The 22,055-nt window shown below is 41.6% G+C and overlaps 1 protein-coding gene across 4 annotated transcripts in view; it reads right to left on the bottom strand.

Moving 5' to 3' along the window:
- Positions 1 to 22,055, bottom strand: part of SEPTIN2 (septin 2) — a 36,031-nt gene that overhangs the window by 13,140 nt on the left and 836 nt on the right. For 2 of the 4 annotated variants that reach the window (XM_024790385.2, XM_011727761.3), the window contains exons 2-5: positions 14,240 to 14,265; positions 12,040 to 12,160; positions 1,119 to 1,205; positions 229 to 352 (exon numbers count right to left, since the gene is read on the bottom strand). In XM_024790385.2, the coding sequence (XP_024646153.1) occupies positions 229 to 352; positions 1,119 to 1,205; positions 12,040 to 12,160; positions 14,240 to 14,248 (341 nt within the window). In that variant the 5' untranslated portion in view covers positions 14,249 to 14,265. Of the gene's footprint in view, positions 1 to 228; positions 353 to 1,118; positions 1,206 to 12,039; positions 12,161 to 14,239; positions 14,266 to 16,180; positions 16,201 to 21,738; positions 21,937 to 22,055 lie in introns of those variants that run through there. The other 2 variants (XM_071073779.1, XM_024790384.2) reach the window with 2 other exon arrangements.

Genomic DNA, 22,055 nt, shown 5'->3' with positions numbered 1-22,055 from the left:
AGTCTATGGATGACCGGCTTTGCGATCTCAAATCCTACTAGAGTACCAGAGAAAAATTCCTCTATAAAATTCCTTAAATTATTTAAAAAGTCAACATTAACACACTTTAAATTATCTAGCTGTTTTATTATATACAGCGACCCCAAACTTAATCGCTCATTAACACGATCTATAAATTTAAGTACATTAAATAAACAAATGCAGATCCCTGGGCACCCGGGTGCATACCAATCTCTGCAGTTGATAGCGTCACCATAGCCAGGGGTGTCTACCACTGTCAGGCGTAGCTTGACCCCTCGCTCTTCAATTTCAACGGTTGAAGCCTCAATCTGGACAGTTCTTTCAATTTTTTCTAGAAAAGAAACAAACTTAATAGGGAATATAAGCAGCATGCGAAGAGGAAAGCTCACACTAACAACATTCTCCCAACTAGTGACTTCAGAGTCCACTACCTCTCTGCAGAGGTAGGTTCTCCAAAGTCACCATGGGGATTACGCAAAAATGATCCCACAGGAGTCAGAAAGGGGAAGGTTAAAGCTAAGATTATTGTGCTACTTGGGAAGGTTAAAAACACAAATATTAAAAATCATAATTTCTGTTCCTGGGAAAAGAAAGGAATTGACGAATTCATTTAAAAACTGAATTCAAAAATATCCTGAAAGGCCTACATATTCTTGCAGCAGCCCCAGTCCTGGGTTCTCACTGTGTGTGCCTAATTCATTCAACAGGCATTTGTGGATGCTGGTGTCCTGTGCTGGAACTTTCCAACAGTAGATGAATTAGAACATCTATCCCAGCAATCTTCTAGTCACACAGCATTTTTGATGTACAACATTCTCACTTAATCCATCAAATGTTTAATATAGGCAGAAGCTACTTATTACATTTTACAGACAAAACAAACTCAGAGAGGATAGATCCATGGATACGTGTCAAAGAAAGTCTACAGCCCAAATCCAAGGACCTCGGTGCAGCACCTGCCCCCTAAGTGTTTTCCTTGTGTTCAAAGTTGAACAAGAACAAACAGAACACAGAGTTAAGACATAAAACATTCATTAGGCAGTCTTCAGCAACTTTCATGTAGAATTACACTTACAGTAACATAGGAATGTTTTTACCTGCAGCTCCAGGTATGACTCTTTCTGGGTAGAGATCAGTTAGGAAAAGGCTGTTTATGAGAGTCGATTTTCCTAGACCTGATTCACCTTTAAATAAAAAGAAAAACCCTGTCATGACCTTATCCATATGACACCATTCAATCTGTTAAGTGTTTACACGTGGCCTGGACTGGGCTAAGCACCTCGCAAACATCATTCTGTGTTTAGTACCTATAGTTCCACTATGTCTGGAGTATGATCTTTGAGTGTACTCAAAGAAACTCTAATTTGCCCAAGGTCGGAGTACTATCCGGAGCAGGGCCAAGATTGAATCCAGGTCTATGAGACTACAGACCTTGAACATCATACGATCAGAAACACGACAGTTCACAAACGTGAGGAATGTACTTTAGAGGTTGGTTTTTATTTTTGACAAACAGAATGTAAAGCAGGTTTTCAATGATCAGTTCTGCTAGTCACTAAACTTACCACATTTTCAGAAAACTGAACATATCTATCCTGTAGTGTCAAGAACACTTGTGCTTCCCGAGCTGCAGGAACGGGTGAGCAGGACAGGGCCTGTGGTCTGGTGGGCTCACTTCTTGAACCCTCACTCTGCAAACTCCCCCTTCTGCCACCTTGTCTTCTTCCTGCTTTAAACCCATCCCCGTTTCCCAGCACTGGCAACTGCCATGTGTCAGGCAACTTTCCTGCTCCCTTTGCTGAGTTCACATGACCAATTCAGCGACACATATCCATGTAAGCTTTCAACGAGGTGAGAATCTCTCTTCAACTACTGTGACCATATATTCTGAATATTTGAAATTTAACTTCAAAAAAGATGCAAAACACCAAAAATTAAATTTTACATTTGAAGGAAGCACAAATTCCACTGCTTCATTGCAGGTTATCATCTAAGTCTTAATTTTGCATGGAGAAGCGCTTCTGATCTTGGTACTACATAGCACTTGGTGCTGGACTGTCCCCTAGGCACCCTAAACCACCCTCTGTTAAGTTCTGCAAAGCCGGAGGAAGGAGTACACATCTCTTGAAAAATTATTTCTGGCTGGGCACAGTGGTTCACACCTATAATCCCGGGACTTTAGAAGACCAAGGCTGGAGGATCACTTGAGGCTAAGAATTTAAGACCCTACCTGGGCAAAAAAGTGAGACCCCCATCTCCCACAAAACCAAAGAAAATAAAAAACTCCAAAACCTTAGCCAGGTGTGGTGGCATGTACCTAGAATCCCAGCTACTTGGGAGGCGAGGGCAGGAAGATTGCTTGAGCCCAGGAGTTAGAGGTTACAGCAGGCTATGATCATGCCACTGCACTTCAGCCTGGGTACAGAGTGAGACCCTGTCCCTTACAGAAAAAAACAATTCTGGGAAAATCAAGAACAAAAAAGTGAATTTGAAATGTGCAGATATACAAAATTAGGACTGCATTTTAAGTGAACTGCAATTTTCACACATGAAAAGAACAATGTGTTGCACATGCCTAAAAATGATTGTAAAAATTTGACTAAGTGCCTATTATCCCATTAAGTCATCCTTTTAATAAACTGTGGTGCAATGCCCCTTTACATTTTTGCTCCATTTAAAGAAGGTTTTACCAGTAATTGCTAAGTCCTTTCCGCATGTCTGGCACAGGTCTAGGAGCAGAGACACGACATAGAACAAGAAGGAACCAAGTCCCTGCTCCCTGGAGCTCTGCAGCCCAGCAGGGAGAGGATAAACCGATGAAATCCCTTTCTGACTAGAGTAGCAACAGCTGTGGGGAACAGCTGAGAAAGTCATCAGAGACAGCTTTTAAAAAAGCAGTTAGAATATGCCACTGGCTACTTCTAACTTATAGATCTTAATTTTAAGGGTATATGTGATTATTTTACTTGGAATAGCTTTTGAGTAACATCAACAAATGGTTTGCTTAAGGAACTCAGAACATGAGGCTACACTTGGGCTGAATCACTGCAGCGCAGGCACCCAGCTCTGCTCTGCCCCACTTTCTTTAGTATCTCCATTCTGGCCAGGCATCTTTCACATACGTGTCAGCAAACGAGAGAACAAGACACACAGAGATCTGGGCCTGTAAATCTATGCCAAATGCACTGGGTCCAGAAGTTTCACTTGTTACAAAAGTAACAAAGTATTTTTTAAAGTGCCAGAATTAATATAGTTTTTCTCTAATAGTAGTGACAAAAAAGACTGGAATGGGAGGTATTCAGAGTTTAAAATATGGCATGTTTTCCCTAATTAGAAAGAAAACAGTATTAGGCACAGTGCAACCATGGAAGGAAACATACGTATGGGGTGAGAAAGTGAAGCTTCACTGTACAATACTATTCTGAAATCCCATCAGGCAAATTTGTCACCGAAGTTTTAGGCTTGAGTTAGAAGTTTTTTTTTAAATCCTAGACTAAAGAAATACAACGGCAAAACAGCCTATTCCAGGAATATTAGGAAGTAGCTTTCAAATCTGAGGGAATTTCTCTTCAAATTTAAAATTTTTTAACCAACACGAAAATGAAACTGCTTTCTCAGACACTATGCATCAAGGGCCTTTCTCGGGAGGCTCCTGAAGAGCGGTAATCTAAGGGATCAGCTTTTTTGCTCATTCAAACAACTCCCACCAGAGCTGTGCAAGAGCAGGACGGCACTGAGAGCTGCGTGAGGCTGGACTCTGTGGGAGCGGGCAGCTCACGAAGGTCTCAAAAAGGTCTGGCCTGCCCATCCCAGACTCCTGCGCCCTCAGGATGGAACGCCTATAACATGTGTGAGCACCTGGAATTATACTTCAGCTTTTAGTACTCAAGTGCTTGCTCCAACCCTCCTGTAAATTTGATCACAGTAACAACCTACTTTCCTCTTTTTCAGACACAAACATCTTTACATTAGATATCTATTAGGTAACATATTTGGCAACAGGCTTTATTCTTAAACATGCTTTTCATATAATTAAGCCACCATCCCATATAAATGTAGCCAAGGTAATAACTTTTTTTTTTTTTTTTTGAGATGGAGCCTTGCTCTGTCGCCCAGGCTGGAGTGCAGTGGCCGGATCTCAGCCCACTGCAAGCTCCGCCTCCCGGGTCTACGCCATTCTCCTGCCTCAGCCTCCCGTGTAGCTGGGACTACAGGCGCCCGCCACCGCGCCCGGCGCCTAGGCTGGTCTGCAGTGGCGCTATCTCGGCTCACTGCAAGCTCCACCTCCCGGGTTCACACCATTCTCCTGCCTCAGCCTCCCAAGTTGCTGGGACTACAGGCGCCCGCCACCTTGCTGGGCTAATTTTTTGTATTTTTTAGTAGAGACGGGGTTTCACCGTGTTAGCCAGGATGGTCTCCATCTCTTGACCTCGTGATCTGCCCGCCTCGGCCTCCCAAAGTGCTGGGATTGCAGGCGTGAGCCACCGCACCCGGCTGAGAGTAACTAAACATAATTATTTATCACTCTAACTAGAATCTACAGCAATATGGTCACCAAATTGTCTCACGGACAGTCTGCAACCTGGCTTCCTTGCTTGATGTCGCTGAATAAGTCATTCGTGATTTTAGAATCCCTTGCAGACTGTTGCCCCAACATCTGTAGTCTTTCATTTGCATTTGATCTGTTACTTTGTGAACTTGCCTACTTCTTTAGAAGTCTGACACAATTTTAAAACCTATGCCTTTCCTCTTCAATAGTTTCTCTTTTACCAATTACGTGTGCTAGGGTTTTCCTGATATACTCATTTTTCTTGAGCTATTAATACAATTTGAAAGTTGAGGGTTCTTGTGGCTTTCTAGTTCTACTTTTCACTACTCACCCTCAACCCCCTACCTGTTTTCTTTTAAATCCACTTTATGGAGGCACAATTTGTTAATACTAAAATACACCCATTTAAACTGTACAGTTTTGACAAAAGTAGATACTCAGATAACCAAACTCCACTCAAGATAAAAGATTATTTGTGTAACCCTAGAGTTCCTTCGTGTACCTGTGAAGTCTGCCCTCTCCAGTCCCCACTGCAGGCGAACGCCAATCTACTTTCTGTCACTACGTATCAGCTTTGCTTATTCTAAAACTTTTAAATGGCATCATACAGCATGGCCTGTTTTGTGTCTGGCTGCTTTTGCTCGACACAGCTCTGAGACTGACAAATGCTGTTGCATCTATGAGTAGTTCGTTTCTTTGCAGTGCTCGGCAACATTCCATTGTATGGCTACACCACAATTTGTTAACCCACTCTCTAGATACCTTTGCTCTCCCCAGTTTGGGGCTATTTTGAGAAAAGCAGCTATGAACATTCACATACAAGTCTTTATGGACATGTTTTCATTTCTTATGTGTAAACACTTACAAGCGGTATTGCTGGGTCTTAACTGTTAAAGAAGTACCAAACTGGCTTCCATACTGGTTGTGGCATTTTTACATGCTCACTAATACGAGTTCCAGTTGTTTCACATCCTTGCTGACACCTGGAGTGCCTGCGTTTTAGTGGATGTGTGGTGGCATGTAGTGGTTTCAATGCATAGTTCCCTGATGACCAAAGATGTGGACATGTTTACGTGGGTTTACCGGCTATTTGTTTATCTTCCTTAGTGGAATGTCTATTCAGATCTTTGGCCCCCTCTTTGTAAGTGGGTCATTTGCCTCACTGATCTGTAAAAGATTTTTATATATTCTGGACACATATCCTTTGTCAGATATGGTACTATGAATACTTTGAGTTCCTCACATTTTATTTTCCTATTGATGTATTTTGAAGAAGGCCAACTTTTAATAATGCACAAATATTTTTACAATTTTTATTCTCCATGTCCTAAGAAATCTGCTTACTACAAAGTCAAAAAATTTTTTGCCCATTTTCTTGTAGAATTTTTATAGCTTTACATTTAAATCAACTATCATTTCAGGTTAATTTTGACACACAGTGTGAAGCAGGAGTTGAAGTTCATTTTTTCACACATAATCATCTAGTTGTTACAGACTGCAAAAAGACTAACCTTGCCCCCACTGAATCAACTTGGCCTTTTTCCCAAAAAACAAAACAAAACAAAAAAATTGAACTTATCATATTGATTGATCTACTTCTTGGCTGTTGCTCTGCTCAATAGATCTGTGTATCTACCCTTACCACACTGTCTTGATTACACCACACTGTCTTGATTACTGCTGTTAAGTCTTGAAATCAGAGACTGTAATCCTCCAACTTTGCTCTTTTTCTAAACTGTTTTTGTCTGTTCTAGGCCCTCTACATTTACATTTAAACTTTAGAATCAGCTTGTTAATTTTTATTTCTGAAAATTGGGGCTGCACACTGTGGTTCACACCAGTAGTAATCCTTGCACTCTGGGAGGCTGAGACAGGTGGATCACTTTAGGCTAGTAGTTCAAGACCAGCCTGGCCAACATGACAAAATGCCATTTCTACTAAAAATACAAAAATTAGATGGGCATGGTGGCACGTGCCTGTAATCCCAGCTACTTGGGGAGGCTGAGGAATGAAAATCACTTGAACCTGGGAGGTGGAGGTTGCCAAAATCATACCATTGCACTCTAGCCTGGATAACAGAGCAACACTGTCTCAGAAAAAATATGGGACAATTTGGGGGAGAAAGGGAATAACAGTTCCAATCCACAAATGGGGCAGATCTTACACAACTTATTTAGGTTTTCTCTCAGTAGTGTTTTGTAGTTTTCAGTGTATAGGTCTTGCACATTTTGTTAAATTTATCCCTAAACAATATTTTTTGTAACTGTTAAGTGGTACTGTCTTAAAATTATTAATACTCTTGTTTGTGATTTTTTTTTTTTTTTGAGACGGAGTCTCACTCTGTCATGCAGGCTGGAGTGCAATGGCATGACCTCGGCTCACCGAGACCTCTCCCTCCTGGGTTCAAGCGATTCTCCTGCCTCAGCCTCCAGAGTAGCTGAAATTACAGGCACCCACCATCATGCCCGGCTAATTTCAGTACCTTACAAAAGTACTAAAGAGACGAAGTTTTACCATGTTGGCGGGGCTGGTCTTAAACTCCTGACCTCAGGTGATCCATCAGCCTTGGACTCCCAAAGTGCTGGGATTACAGGTATGGGCCACCACACCCAGCCTACTATCTTATCTTTAGTGGGTCCTGGATTTTTACAATTCATTTTTCAGCTAACATCATCTTCCTCTTTGATAACTACAGTGAATGACACTGACTTTGAATGTTACACCATGTATTCCTGAGATAAACTCCATTTGTTTAGTCCGTTCTAATTTGAAAATGAGAATTTGTTCCAATGGGATTGACATATTAGGGAACAATAGCGGCATAATACAAATTTCCTATTTGCTTATATACGATCTCATTGGTGAAAAACTAGGTGAACACAGAAAACTGTGTTTAATTCTGCATCCAACAGAATCAAACCACTTGGAGATATTCCCAACACACACCCTAAATATCTATCAGCCATCTTTCTTTACCGCCTGTTATGAGCCACACCCAGTTTACACCTAGTGTTATGACTTCCCAACTTTAGAAAATCCTCCTTCCACAGCTACACAAAAGCGCACAAGTTGCAACTCTCCTGATGTCCACTTGCACAAACCAAACCTCAGGGCTTATATGGTGTAGTGATTATTTTTCAGCCATTTACATGTGGACTGGTATAACTCTTGTGCTCCTATCTTTTCTCCCATTGTGTCACTGATGAAGGTTCTGAGTATTGTGTACCTATCTTCTCCATAAGCTCTGATAAGCTCTGTGGTGTTTATTCATCATGTTGGATGGTATGGTATGGGGATTATTTTAGAAACACACAGGTTGCATCACAGCAGAACTAAGTGCATTGTCTTTTTATTTAGATATATTGCTGGACTTGGTAAGATTTAATTAAGATGTCCATGTCTAGTTCACGTATACGTCAAAAGTAAAGTAGAAGTTCTTCTTCAAAGACTCTCCTCCTCATCTAATTAGGAATAAATAGTAACTTCTCTCAGAAGCAAAAATTTTTTTCAAAGACATGTGCTAACATTCTTAAATAATCTGCTAGCCGTGATGAGGAAATCAACGTACTTTATGTTCTCAGCGCCCACAATTTAGCCTGAATTTGCCCTGGCATGCTTATGGTGGTCCAAGCAAGCATTAGGGCATAGCCTGCTGCTCTTCCTTATTTGAAGGTGATTTTACCTTTCTCAACATTCCTTCTTCCTTTGTTCTGCTCTCTGGCTTTGCCTCTTTTAAAAAGTTCTAAGTTGCTAGTCAATCAGGACAAATAAGGAAGGTGAGGTCCCATTCCAGCCAATGGAAACAACAGTAAGGTAGATGCATCAGGTTATAAATGATCCTCTTTGTTTGGTGTATTCTCGCGACAAAACTGATGGCGAGTGCACCCATTCTGTACAAAGTAAAAACGGCCTTGCTGAGGAAACTGAATTTATGTTCAAGTGCTATTTCTTTACGGCACTGAGGAACAAGCATTTTTTTTTTTTTTTTTTAAGACGGAGTCTTGCTCTGTCGCCCAGGCTGGAGTGCAGTGGCACCAGCTCGGCTCACTGCAAGCTCCGCCTCCCACATTCACGCCATTCTCCTGCCTCAGCCTCCCGAGTAGCTGGGACTACAGGCGCCCACCACCATGCCCGGCTGATTTTTTGTATTTTTAGTAGAGACGAGGTTTCACCATGTTAGCCAGGATGGTCTCGATCTCCTGACCTTGTGATCCGCCCGGCTCGGCCTCCCAAAGTGCTGGGATTACAGGTGTGAGCCACTGCGCCCGGCCGAAACAAGCATTTCTAACATGTATTAGTCTGTAGTTTTCTTGTCATTTATAACAGGATAATGCTGGCTTAATAAAACAGGCTGGTAGGTGTTTCCTACTCATCTATTTTGTGAAAAAGTTTGTATAAGATTTATATTAATCCCTGCACTTTGGGAGGCCGAGGCGGGCAGATCACGAAGGCAGGAGATTGCGACCATCCTGGCTAACACGGTGAAACCCCATCTGTACTAAAAATACAAAAACAAAATTAGCTGGGCGTGGCGGCGGGCGCCCGTAATCCCAGCTACTTGGGAGGCTGAGGTGGGAGAATGGTGTGAATCCGGGAGGTGGAGCTTGCAGTGAGCCGCGATCGTGCCACTGCACTCCAGCCTGGGTGGCAGAACGAGACTCCATCTCAAAAAAAAAAAAAAAAGATTTATATTACTTCTACTGCCTGCCACATACACCTTTTCTCATTTTTAAATTTCAGTTTTCTTTTTTTTTTTGGTGAGATAGAGTTGCACTCTTGCTGACCAGATTGTAGTGCAATGGTCAATCTTGGCTCACCACAACCTCCACCTCCCAGGTTCCAGTGATTCTCCTGCCTCAGCCTCCCAAGTAGCTAGGATTACAGGCCTGCGCCACCACGCCTGGCTAATTTTGTATTTTTACTAGAGACGGGGTTTCTCCATGTTGGTCAGGCTGGTCTCAAACTTCCCACCTCAGGTGATCCGCCTAGCCTCCCAAAGGGCTGGGATTACAGGCTTGATCCATCGTGTTTTGAGATGGAGTTTCGCTCTTGTTGCCCAGCCTGCAGTGCAATGATGGAATCTCAACTCATTGTAACTTCCACCTCCCAGGTTCAAGCGATTCTCCTGCCTCAGCCTCCCGAGTAGCTGAGATTACAGGCATGTGCCAACACGTCCAGCTAATTTAGTATTTTTTTTTTAGTAAAGGTGGGATTTCTCCATGTTCGTCAGGCTGGTCTCCAACTCCAAACTTCAGGTGATCTGCCCATCTCAGCCTCCCAAGGTACTGGGATTACAGGTGTGAGCCACTGCATCCAGACAATTTCTACTTAGTTTTTGAGATGGAGTCTTGCTCTGTCCCTAGGCTAAAGTGTTGTGGTGCGATCTCAGCTCACTGCAACCTCTGCCTCCCGGGTTCAAGTGATTCTCCTGCCTCAGCCTCCCAAGTAGCTGGGTCACAGGCGTGCACCACCATGCCCAGATTTTTCCATTTTTAGCAGAGCTGGGGTTTCACCGTGTTGGCCAGGTTGGTCTTGAACTCCTGACCTCAAGTGATCCTCCCGCTTTGGCCTCCCAGAGTGCTGGGATTACAGGCGTGAGCCATCACGCCCGGCCAGTTACATTATTCCTAATGACAATTCAGTGGTCACTCCTCTTACCTTCAATCCCCTGTATGTAATGAATTTCTTTGTTCTGGCTACATTTGTTTTTTTTTCTTTCCTCGAGACAGGGTCTTACTCTGTCACTCAGGCTGGAGTGCAGTGACACGATCACAGTTCACCACAGGCTTGACATCTCAGGCCGAGGTGATCCTCCTACCTGAGCCTCTCAGGTAGCTGTGATTACAGGCACCCCCCAGCAAGCCCGGCTAATTTCCCTATCTTTTGTAAAGACAGGGTTTCACCATGTTGCTCTTGAACTCCAGGGCTGCAGTGATCCACCCACCTTGGCCTCCCAGAGTGCTGGGGTTACAGGCGTGAGCCACCACAACAGGCCTGTTCCGGCTACTTTTAAAGAACTCTGTTTATCTATGGTCTATTTGCTTATTACGTGCTTTGGTGTGCTTTTCTCTATTACATCTTCTGCTTGTTGTTTCATCAGTAGTTTCTGGTAGCTTGTTATGATGCATCCTGGTATAGTTTTCTTTATATTTATTTTGCCTGCTATTTTTCAAGCTTCCTGGATCTGTGCATTTATAACTTTGCTGAAATTGGACAATTCCCAGGCATTATTTTTTCATGATTTTTGTTTTCCTGTCTTCTCTGTGAATATAATCCATATATCAGACTGTTTACAGGGTACCAAAGGACATTGAGGACACGTTCAATTTCTTTTTTTTTTCTAGCTTTTCCCTTACTGTGCTTCTACTGTCCTTTCACTTTTGCAGTGTATAATGTGCTGTCAGGATGAAAATTTCTTATTTTGGTTGTATTTTAATCTTTCGAAGTTCCACTTGGTTCTCTGTTGTATCTTTCATTTATCTTATTATATTCATGTTTTCCTTTAAGTAATAGAGTTCTTCTTTGCCATTCTACTGTCTCTGTCATTTCTGGATCTGTTTCTATTGCCTGATTTTTCTCCTAATTATGTTCAGGTTTTGCTTCTTTGATGCCACACAATTTTCTACTAGATATTGTGAATGTTACACTGTAAATGCCTGGATTTTTTTTTTTTTTTGAGACAGGGTTTCATTCTGTCACCCAGGCTGGAGGCTTGAGTGCAGTGGCATGATCTCAGCTTACGGCAGCCTCAACCTCCTGGGCTCAGGTGAGAGGAATTACAGGTACATGCCACCATGCCTGGCTAGTTTTCATATTTTCTGTAGAGACAGGGTTTCACCATGTTGCCCAGCCTGGTCTTCAACTCCTGAGCTTAATCCTCTGCCTGCCTTGACCTCCCAAAGTGCTAAGATTACAGGTGAGAGCCACCATGCCTGGCCTGGAGGATATTCCTGAAATGGGTCACTTACATAGCCATTGGCAGGCCTTGGTTCCTTACTTGGTGGGCTTCCCTGTAAGCTGCTTGAGTGTTTTCTAGACGTGGCAGCTGGCTTCCTCCAGAGTGAGTAATTTGGGAAAAGGCAAGGTGGGGGCCACAATGTCTTTCATGACCTAGTCTTAGAAAACCACACACTTTCATTTCCACAATGTCCCGCTGGCTACACAGGTAAAACCCTACTCAATGCAGGAAGGGTTAAGAAAAGGTTGTGAATACCAGGAGACACGAATCACTGGAGGCCACTCTGGAGCTGAGCTGACACGAGTAAACTCTCACTACATGTAAATAAGGCAGGGACAGAAAAATAATTTTGCTTCTCAGGAAAATTTTCGAATGAATATACATATATTTGTTCAAATTCCCAAGTTATTTGACTCTGCCTCTTACTTTACAGATCATGTTATTATACTCCAGAGATTGGAAGGGGGAGATACTTATTTAGTAAGTTGGAGACTATAAATTAATTTCTTACCGACCACCATCAGTGTGAACTCAAAACCTTTTTTCACTGATTTTCGGTGAACTTGATTGGGGAGATTTGCAAATCCAACATAGCCAGGAGTTTCTGGATTTATAAACTGAGTTGGCTGTTGCTAAACAAGATTAAAAACAAACAAACACCTTAGTAGTTGCTTTTAAGATATAATCAGACGTGAAACATAGGTTATCAGTAGTTTTCACAAATTGTTTTAAAAGTATAAACAAACACTTCCAGAAAGTCACACTTCTATCAGAAAACCAGCAGTATTCAATCAGGAGCATTAAAAAAAGAAAAACTAATCTAGTGTAACTCTTTAGTTATATGCTGACTGAAAATTAACACTGTGTTAATCAGTATTGTTTAGGAATTTAACCATACATGGAAGACACATGCTTAATACATCTTAACGCAATTTCAAATTTTGACTTGAGAGACTATGGAGTTCCAGGAAAATCAGTTATGCTTACAAAGTACTGCTACAGCTGACAGTACTTTGAATGAATGGTTTCATTCAACAAACTTGGCTAAAGAATAGCTTCCCCCAGGTATTAGGTTTGTGATGCATTTCTGAAAAGTATCCACGAAAAAGGCATCTCTCTTGCTGTGATTCTAGCTCTATAGAATAGTTTCACCGAGGGTGAGGCAGGCAAATTAGAGGTGGGAATGTTGAGTATCTAGCGTCAAAGACCAAGAAAGAACAGACAGAATGAGAAGATCATAGCTGACTACACTGAGGCATCAATATTTCTTGGTAGAATATCTGATGAGAGAGAGGACAGAGATGTGAGAAGACAAGAATAGCAGAAGTAAAACCAGAATCTAGACAGTGGCACACTGAGAATGAGAAGAAATTTAAAAAATCAATTAATTAATTGAAAAAGGCAAGATATAAAATAGTATTTCCTTTAGGACTACATTTTGCAAATGTATAGTCAAATGCACACACGGGTGAAAAAGAATATATGTAGCATATTAACAGTGGTTATTTCTGAGTGGTGAAAAAATGACTTTTTTTTTTTTTTTTTTGCTTATCCGTGTTCCACGCTAACACTGGTATAAAATGCAAAAACTGGTATGATGATTTTGCATTGGATAGTAATGAACACCCATAGGACTCAAAGATAAAAAACCAGAGAAATAATAATCTTGCAACGTTAACCACAAGTTCTGCTTTTCTCAGCATGTTCTTTAGAACTAATTTCTCTCTGAACTAACTTGTAAGGGCTGATTTAAACCAATTTATCAAGTCTAAGAGCCCCATCAATTTCATCATAATAAATTATTAGAATTCTAAATTATTTGGTCTGCTGGGAATGTACTAAGGGGGCTAAAAGGACTGTTACTGATGTGTGTGAAAAAAAAAAAAAAAAAGTAGAAGCCTGAAAAAAAAGAGAAAGCTCCAAGCTTTCAAGATGACAACCAGGCCGAGCGCGGTGGCTCACGCCTATAATCCCAACACTTTGGGAGGCCAGGGCAGGTGGATCACGAGGTCAAGAGATCAAGACCACCCTGGTCAACATAGTGAAACCCCATATCTACTAAAATACAAAAAATTAGCCAGCGTGGTGGCAAGTGTCTGCAGTCCCAGCTACTCCAGAGGCTGGAGGCTGAGCCAGGGGAATCACTTGAACATAGGAGGCTGAAGTTGCAGTGAGTTGACATCATGCCACTGCACTCCAGCCTGGTGACAGAGCAAGACTCCCGTCTTAAAAAATAATAATAATGAGGCCGGGTGCGGTGGCTCAAGCCTGTAATCCCAGCACTTTGGGAGGCCGAGATGGGCAGATCACGAGGTCAGGAGATCAAGACCATCCTGGCTAACACGCTGAAACCCTGTCTGTACTAAAAAAAAAAAAACACAAAAAACTAGCCAGGCGAGGTGGCGGGCGCCTGTAGTCCCAGCTACTCGGGAGGCTGAGGCAGGAGAATGGTGTAAACCCGGGAGGAGAAGCTTGCAGTGAGCCGAGATCGCGCCACTGCACTCCAGCCTGGGTGACAGAGCGAGACTCCGTCTCAAAGAAAAAAAAAAAGAAATTATAATAATTAAAAAAAGACAACTAAATTAGAACTCTTTGTCTTACTGAATCAAATACATCAGTTGTATTAAAAATAATGAATCGTATAAATCCAACAGTCTGAAAACATAAAGCAATTTCTCCTTATGCTGTAGATACATGAAGCATGATCTTACCTTAGACATCTTTTGTGAAGCTTCGTCTGTTAAAAAGAAAAACACACAGACACACATAAACGCACATACATAGTATGCATGTATACACACGTATATTTAACAGAATGAACTGACCTGTAAAAACACTTACACATAGGCAATGTAAAAATAAAATACAATTTCAGAACCTTCCAAATTTATTTTGCCAAAGGGAAAAGTTAGGCGCTGACAGCGGGCTCGTGTGATATTACTACTTTCATTCTTTCTGACTTTTGTGTTTAGATGTACACATTAACCAGACTCCCTATTCTTTATTCAAACCTAGACTAAACGACTGGGAGATAAGAGATCCTTATGACTGTTACTTCTTTACAAAAGGAAGTTAAACAAATCCCTTCAAGTGTAATCAATAGTAGCCAATCAAATTTGTAACTTTAAATGAGCCTTAGTACAGAAAATGTTGTAATTCTGTTTGGCACCTTCATTTTGCCTATATAAACAATCCTCATTTTACCCCACCCTGGGAGCACTAATCACCATTCTTTGGTGTAGCTCTGCTTATACTTTGTACTTAAATGAATTCTTTTAACTGAATCAGGAGCCTTTTGATTATTTTAGGTGACAGCATCTCAATTACTTCAATTATTTCCCTAGGAATAAGACAAGCATCTATCATTACAAGGGTTAAATTCGATTTAAAAAAATAGGCTAGGTGTGGCGCTCTCGCCTGTAATTCCAGCACTTTGGGAGGCCAAGGTAGGCAGACCACTTGAAGTCAGGAGTTCGAGATCAGCCTGGCCAACATGGTGAAACCCCATCTCTACTAAACATATTGATTCAGCCAGGCGCGGCGGCATGTGCTTGTGATCCCAGCTACTCAGGAGGCTGAGACAGGAGAATCACTTGAACCTGGGAGGCAGAGGTTGCAGTGAGCTGAGATCATGCCACTGCACTCCAACCTGGGCGACAGAGTGAGACTCCATATTTAAAAAAAAAAAAAAAAATTAGATGGTGGCTGGGTGCAGTGGCTCATGCCTGTAATCCCAGCACTCTGGGTAGCAGAGGCAGGATTGCTTGAAGCCAGAAATTCAATACCAGTCTGGGCAACATAGCAAAACCCTACCTCTACAAAAAAATTAAAAAATTAAAAAGAATTTTAAGTTGATAAAAACAACTGTATCTATACATGTACACATATATTCCATATTTTCAATAATATTCCAATTTTTTTCAGTACTGATTATATGTTAGACACTAGGGACACAAATGGGATACACACGGATATACACTTCCCTGACCTCTGGAATTATGTCATTTCCCCTCTCTCTTTGAAACCTTTCAAGGAGTAAGGGACGCCATTACATACAGACTGTAACATGAACATGTTTGCCACCCATCTGAGTTTCCTAGAGCTACCTGAGAACTAGAATTTGACACTGGGGTACAGGGAGCAACGTGAACTACATTTATGAGGAAAGGAAATAGGACTGAAGGCATCTGAGTGTTTGAGAAATGTGACAGTAGTTTTAAAGATACGTGGAATTTTTTTTTTCTTTTTGAGATGCGTCTGGCTAATTTTTTTTTTTTTTTTGTATTTTTAGTAGAGACAGGGTTTCACCGTGTTAGCCAGGATGGTCTCGATCTCCTGACCTCGTGATCTGCCTGCCTTGGCCTCCCATAGTGCTGGGATTGCAGGTGTGAGCCACCGCGCCCGGCCAGAGATAGTGGAATTTTTATACAAATGTTAGAAACCCTGAAGCTTTGGAAAGCATGGAGTCTGTCGGCTCACTTTCAGTAACACCACCAAGAAAGAGGACTGCTGTCAAATTTTATTCCCTCTGGAGCTCAGAAACTTATTAAAAAGCTTCTCTCACTTTGCCTCTCGATTCCCCTCCCCCAAATCTTAACTTCCTGAATACTGTGTACTCTGTTTCCCCTTTGACTGGAAATGTTCCCAACTACCTTGGAAGAAATGAGATCCCTGCATCCCCAGTGTTATTTGGCTTGGTTAACCGAAGGATGGTAGCAGAAAGATTCAGGAGCCTTTAACCTCAGCAAAACCTAAGAATTGAGGGCAAGTGTGAGTGTGGAGTAGAACTTCCTAAAGGGAAACAGAACGATCAGATGGAATATAGACAGTTTTGGCAGAAGGAGTTGGCATCTTGTTTTCAAATAATATACAGGTAAGTATCTGATTATGAAAGTTAAAAAAATTAATTGTTAAAATAACAAATTAAGAGAAAAATATGGAGGAAATAGCAACTTCATCAAACCAGCAAAAATACAGAAAAGGAACAAGAAGAAACAAAATCAGAAGTAATCCTAAATCAACACAATGGGGACAAAATTCAAGAACATCAGTCATCAGTACAAATGTGAAATAACCAAATTATCTGCTTAAAGGAGGAGACAGATTGGCCTAAAAAAACAAAAAAATAGTCCAGCTATAAGGTATATGCTTAAAACAAAGGAACAAAGAAAGGCTGAAAATAAAGGGACAAGGTAAAAAATAGCAGGCTAGTACAAACATGGAGGAGCCACAACACTATTATCAGCCAAGGTGGGAATCAGAGTAAAAATAAGCAGAATAACAGGGATAACAAGTTATAATGATAAAAGCAACAATTTATAGGGAAGATACAATATTCATAAGCCTATATGTTCAAATAATCACTGTAGATAAACACATAAAGCAAGGACTAGGAAAAATACAAAGTTAACTTAAGAAAAACACAATTCAAGTGAGAAACTTTAATAGTTCTCCGAGAACTGGACAGATTCAGTAAACACAGTATGTGCAAGGACAGAGAAGAATTGAGTACTACAACAAATAAATCTGATTTAGCAGACACAGAGAAACTTGAATCAATACCTTAAAAGATGTTTAAAGTCATATATCTACCATAAAAAAAAAAGCCTAACCAAAATTTGAAAAACATTTTTACAGTCAATGTTCTCAAATAATGATCTGCTTAAATTGGGGGGAAAAAGATGAAAAGTAACTCCCAGTAATTTGTAACATTACTGGATATCCCTGGGATCAAGGAGAGTAACAAAAGCAAAGCCACAAGCAATCTCTAGAAAGCAATGGAAGGAAGATAAAAGCAAAACTTACAAGATACAACAGGAAATCAATAAAGAGAAAAAATGAATTATGAGCCGGGAAAAAAGAAAAGTAAACAAATCCAAAAGTTGGTTTTCTTTTTGTTTTTTGGAGATGGAGTTTCATTCTTGTCGCCCAGGCTGGAGTGCACTGGCGCGATCTCAGCTCACTACAACCTCTGCCTCCCGGATTCACGCAATTCTCCTGCCTCAGCCTCCGGAACAGCTGGGATTATAGGTGTCCGCCACCACACCCAACTAATTTTTATGTTTTTAGTAGAGATGGGGTTTTACCATGTTAGCCAGGTGAAACCTCCTGACCTTAGGTGATCCACCCATCCTGGTTTCCCAAAGTGCTGGGATTACAGGCGGGAGCCATCATGCCCGGCCTCAAAAGCTGGTTTTCTAAAACAAATTCCTCACAAGCCCAATTAAGGAAAAAATAGCAAATATAGAAAAGAGCTAAAATAATGACAGAGGAGTCCACATGTAGCAAAATGGCCACAAATCTGAAAATGTAAAAAAAGGGCACCGTAAATTACCAACACAGAACCAAAAACTGGAAAATCTGCAGGAAACGAGTATCACTGAGCAGCTGATTAAAGATACCAGTGAAAAAGACCAAGACTTGACGTTAGAGTTGAACTTTGACGTTAGAGTTGAACTTTGACGTTAGAGTTGAACTCCATTTAACCTTGGACAAGACCAAAGTCATTTAACTATTCCAAGCCTCTACTGAAAAAAGGGAAAACCGTTTGTTCTATGAAGACAGCACAGTTTCAGTAACCAACCCAGACGGAGACATAAGAAAGGAACAAAGGAATGAACGAACACCATAGGTCAATCTCACTCACAAATAAAAATGCTAAAATCCTGAGTAAAATATTTGCTAGCAATTAGATTGCAGGAATGTACCAAAAGCATCTATCAATATTAATCCAACAACACAATACTGGGAAAAAAAAAACCATGCATTAATAGATGCTGATGAGACATATAAAATTCAGCAACCAAACGTAATGAAAACACTAAGAAAACTTCTGGCAAAGTGTGGTGGCTCACGCCTGTAATACCAGCACTTTGGGAAGCTGAGGCAGGAGAAGCGCTCGAGCTCAGGAGTTCAAGACCAGCCTGGGCAATGTGGTGAAACAGTGTCTCTACAAAAAATACAAAAAAATTAGCTGGGTGTGGTGGCGGGCACCTGTAGTCCCAACTAAGTGGGAGACTAAGGTGGGAGGATCCCTTGAGCCCAGGAGGTGAAGGCTGTAGTGAGCCGAGACGGTGCTCCTGCATTCCAGTCTGGGTGACAGAGTGAGACTGTCTCAAAAAAAGAAAAAAAGGAAAACTGCTTAAATCTAATCAGAATATTTCTGAAAACCAATGGCAAATGCTATTCTCTAACAATAGAAAATTAAATCTATTTAAATGACAACCGATAATTAGGCAGGAATGCCTTTCCATAATTATTTTAAAACACTTACATGAAAACTTTTACATGAAGACCTATACAAAAAGCGAACAAAACCCTCATGTGCTGTCCATTATCCAGCTTCAACAATTAGCAACTCAAGATCAATAATGTTTCATCTATTTCCACAATCATCACTGCCACTGCCTGGATGATTATGAAGCAAATACGAGATACAACATTTCATTTATATTCCACTATGCATATCTAAAAATAAGGGCTCCTAAAAATGACAAACCATCACCCATAGCTAGTTCCTTAATGCAATCAAATATCCAATCAGTATTCATATTCCCCATTCTCTCATTTTTTCTCATGTGAATCAAGATCCAGGTAAGATGTAGACACTGCAATTTCACCATGATTATTTACTACTACCTTGGTGAGTTTACTGAATATAATGAAACAAGAAAATGAAAACAAAACACTTTTTTGCTGATTGGACTGAATACACAGAAAATACAAATACTCGGCTGGGCGCGGTAACTCATGCCTGTAATCCCAGTACTTTGGGAGGCCGAGGGGGGCAGATCACGAGGTCAAGAGATTGAGACCATCCTGGCCAACATGGTGAAACCCCATCTCTACTAAAAACACAAAAATTAGCCAGGTGTGGTGGCGCAGGCCTGTAGTCCCAGCTACTTGGGAGGCTGAGGCAGAATCGCCTGAACCCGGGAGGTGGAGCTTGCAGTGAGCTGAGATCACACCACTGCACCAGCCTGGTGAGAGCAAGACTCCGTCTCAAAAAAAAAAAAAAAGAAAATACAAATATTCTGGTTAAAAAAATTCTAGAATAAGATAATTTAGTAAGGTAGTTGAATATAAGACCTCAAGTAAGTCAAGTACCAGCAATGAATATCAAGGAATAGAAAAGGGGGCACATCATTTACAACAGAGTTTTTAAAAATCCAAACAAGTAGGGACCAAACTAGAAAACAGGTCCTACATAAATCAAATCACTTTTATTTTCCCCAAATCAGCATATTATTTAGTCCATTTCTAACTGGAATCCCTAATGGTGTGGCTTTTTTCTTAAACGATTGGATAAAATGAGCTTCAAGTTCACATGGAAGGATTAAATGCCAATTCTGAGGATAGAAAAGATCAGGCACTTGCCTTACTACCTATTACATGCATCTGATTTCAAACCCACACAGTGCAACATAAAAATACCATAGAGGACCTCTCCCACACCTCCACAGAACCCCCTCAGCCTCACTGAACCCTGTGCACACATATGGGAAAATGGAGAAACCATTTGTCTTAAACTGACATTTCAACTTTGCTTTGACTTCACCAAGTTTCTCCTGCTATCTGTTTTTTTCAGAAACGTAACTTGGATCCACAATGTTTTCTCTCATAATTCATTAACTAAAGTGAAATGGAAGGTGAAAGACGAATAATGAACCTTTGAAGCACATGGTTTTCAGTGAGAAAGCCTTGATCCAGCAACACAAACTGCCAACCACTGTGATTAACTTAAACACTGGGTGCAAATTGGATCAAAAATGTAGTCATATGAAAATTTTATTTCTTCAGATCGTGTTTATTCCACATGCCAGAAGTTGTTTAAAGTTCTTTAATCTTGACCCACAGCTTATTTCTTCCACAGAAGACGCGCATCCCAATACATATAAAAAACCACTTTTCCCAAAACAAAAGATACAAGATGAAGAACATCCTGCCATGTAGAACTCGAAAGGTCCATGATCTCTTATTCAAAGCATCTGGATTCTTTGGGTTTGGGGAAGGTCCACGTTCAGCATAATTACATAACACTCCTAACAGGGACTGGGACAGGGATAAGTGGCATGTATGACCACTAACAGAATAGACTATACAAATGGCCTCACCTCAATTCTGCTGCCAAATGAGTTTCGGTGTTCCCTTTCCTCCACACGCGCGCGCACACACACGCGCACACACACACACACAAAACAAAACAACAGCAACAAAAACCCACAACTTTTTCTTTTACAGCAGTTTCTGTATGCTGGTATTGGGAATAAAAAGGGGCCCTGAGTTACATTTATGAATGATAGAGGGAAACCCGGGCCCCTTTCCCTAGGTCACACTGGTAGTTTAAAAGTCAGTCAGAATGTAAATCTAGTCTAATTAAAACGCTCTTGTTCTTTATTCTGGGCTGTGGCACTGGTGAGAGACATCAAGGTGGAAGTCGGGGAAAAAAAATCAGGACAACCTTTAAAGCTAATGAGATCAATGCCAAAATGAGACATAACAGTACACATCGTGAGTTAGGATGCTGGGTGGTGCCAAGAATCCACTAATGGGAGCTATCAAAAAATCAGTGAAAACAATGAAGCTCAAATCAGAAGTATCAAGAATCAGCTTTCATGACCCCTACACCATCATATTTTTCTTTATGACGGCAAAACTATTTTGAAACACTAAATATATCGCCAAGCACTGCGATTTAAGTCATTCGAAAAGTACTTGAGAATCTACTAGGCGACAGACACCAACTGAGGCAATGGGTATGGGTGACAATATTAACATGTGCCCTGCCCCTCACGGTACCAACAGTCCAGTGGACAAACACCATCTGGAACACGAGGCAAACACCTAAGCTTCTCTGGAGGAAATCTAATTTGGGCGGAATCCCACAAGCAGGGACTAGGTAAGGAGAAGGCAGTTAAGGTGGGAGGTAACCAGATTTAAGAGTTTTTGGGCCATAGCCAGAAGTGTGGAAGTTTGAACTACAAGTAGTTCAGTACAGTTGGGTCATGCGTTTGCGTGGACAGAGGGTCTGGGGGTACCGACAAGAATTAGACCGAAAACGCAAAAAACCAACGAGGTGTTATCTGGGCCCGAAGGCCAGGTCACAGTTGGGACTTCCCTGAGATTATGGAGACCACAGGTTTGCTTCTCCTCCCCGGACAAACTCGGCGGCCTCCAACCCCATTCCCTACCCCCTGCTGCCTGTCCGTGCCTCGCTGGTGCAGCCCTTCGTCGCCTCTCCTCGCCGAAGGTACCCGCAGGCAGGGCCTAGTGGCTCTCTCCCCGCTTATCCGCCGCATCCAGTCGATGGGCTTGGAGGTTTGGGAGCTGGCCAGTCCTCCACGCCTCCGGGAGGAAATGGCACCGTTAGAAAGACAAGATGGCCACACAAGCGCTAAGTGTTCCTCTGGTCTAAACCTGTATCCTCCCTCCAAGCACCAAACCTCCCGACCTCGGCGGCACTCGACGCCCCGAGGCCCAGAACCGACGACCGCGCAGTGGAATTCCCTTAGGGTCGCCAGGGGGTCA

Source organism: Macaca nemestrina, chromosome 11 (genome assembly GCF_043159975.1).
Source record: "Macaca nemestrina isolate mMacNem1 chromosome 11, mMacNem.hap1, whole genome shotgun sequence".
NCBI lineage: Eukaryota > Metazoa > Chordata > Mammalia > Primates > Cercopithecidae > Macaca > Macaca nemestrina.
This window is presented reverse-complemented; position numbering and strand designations above follow the sequence as displayed.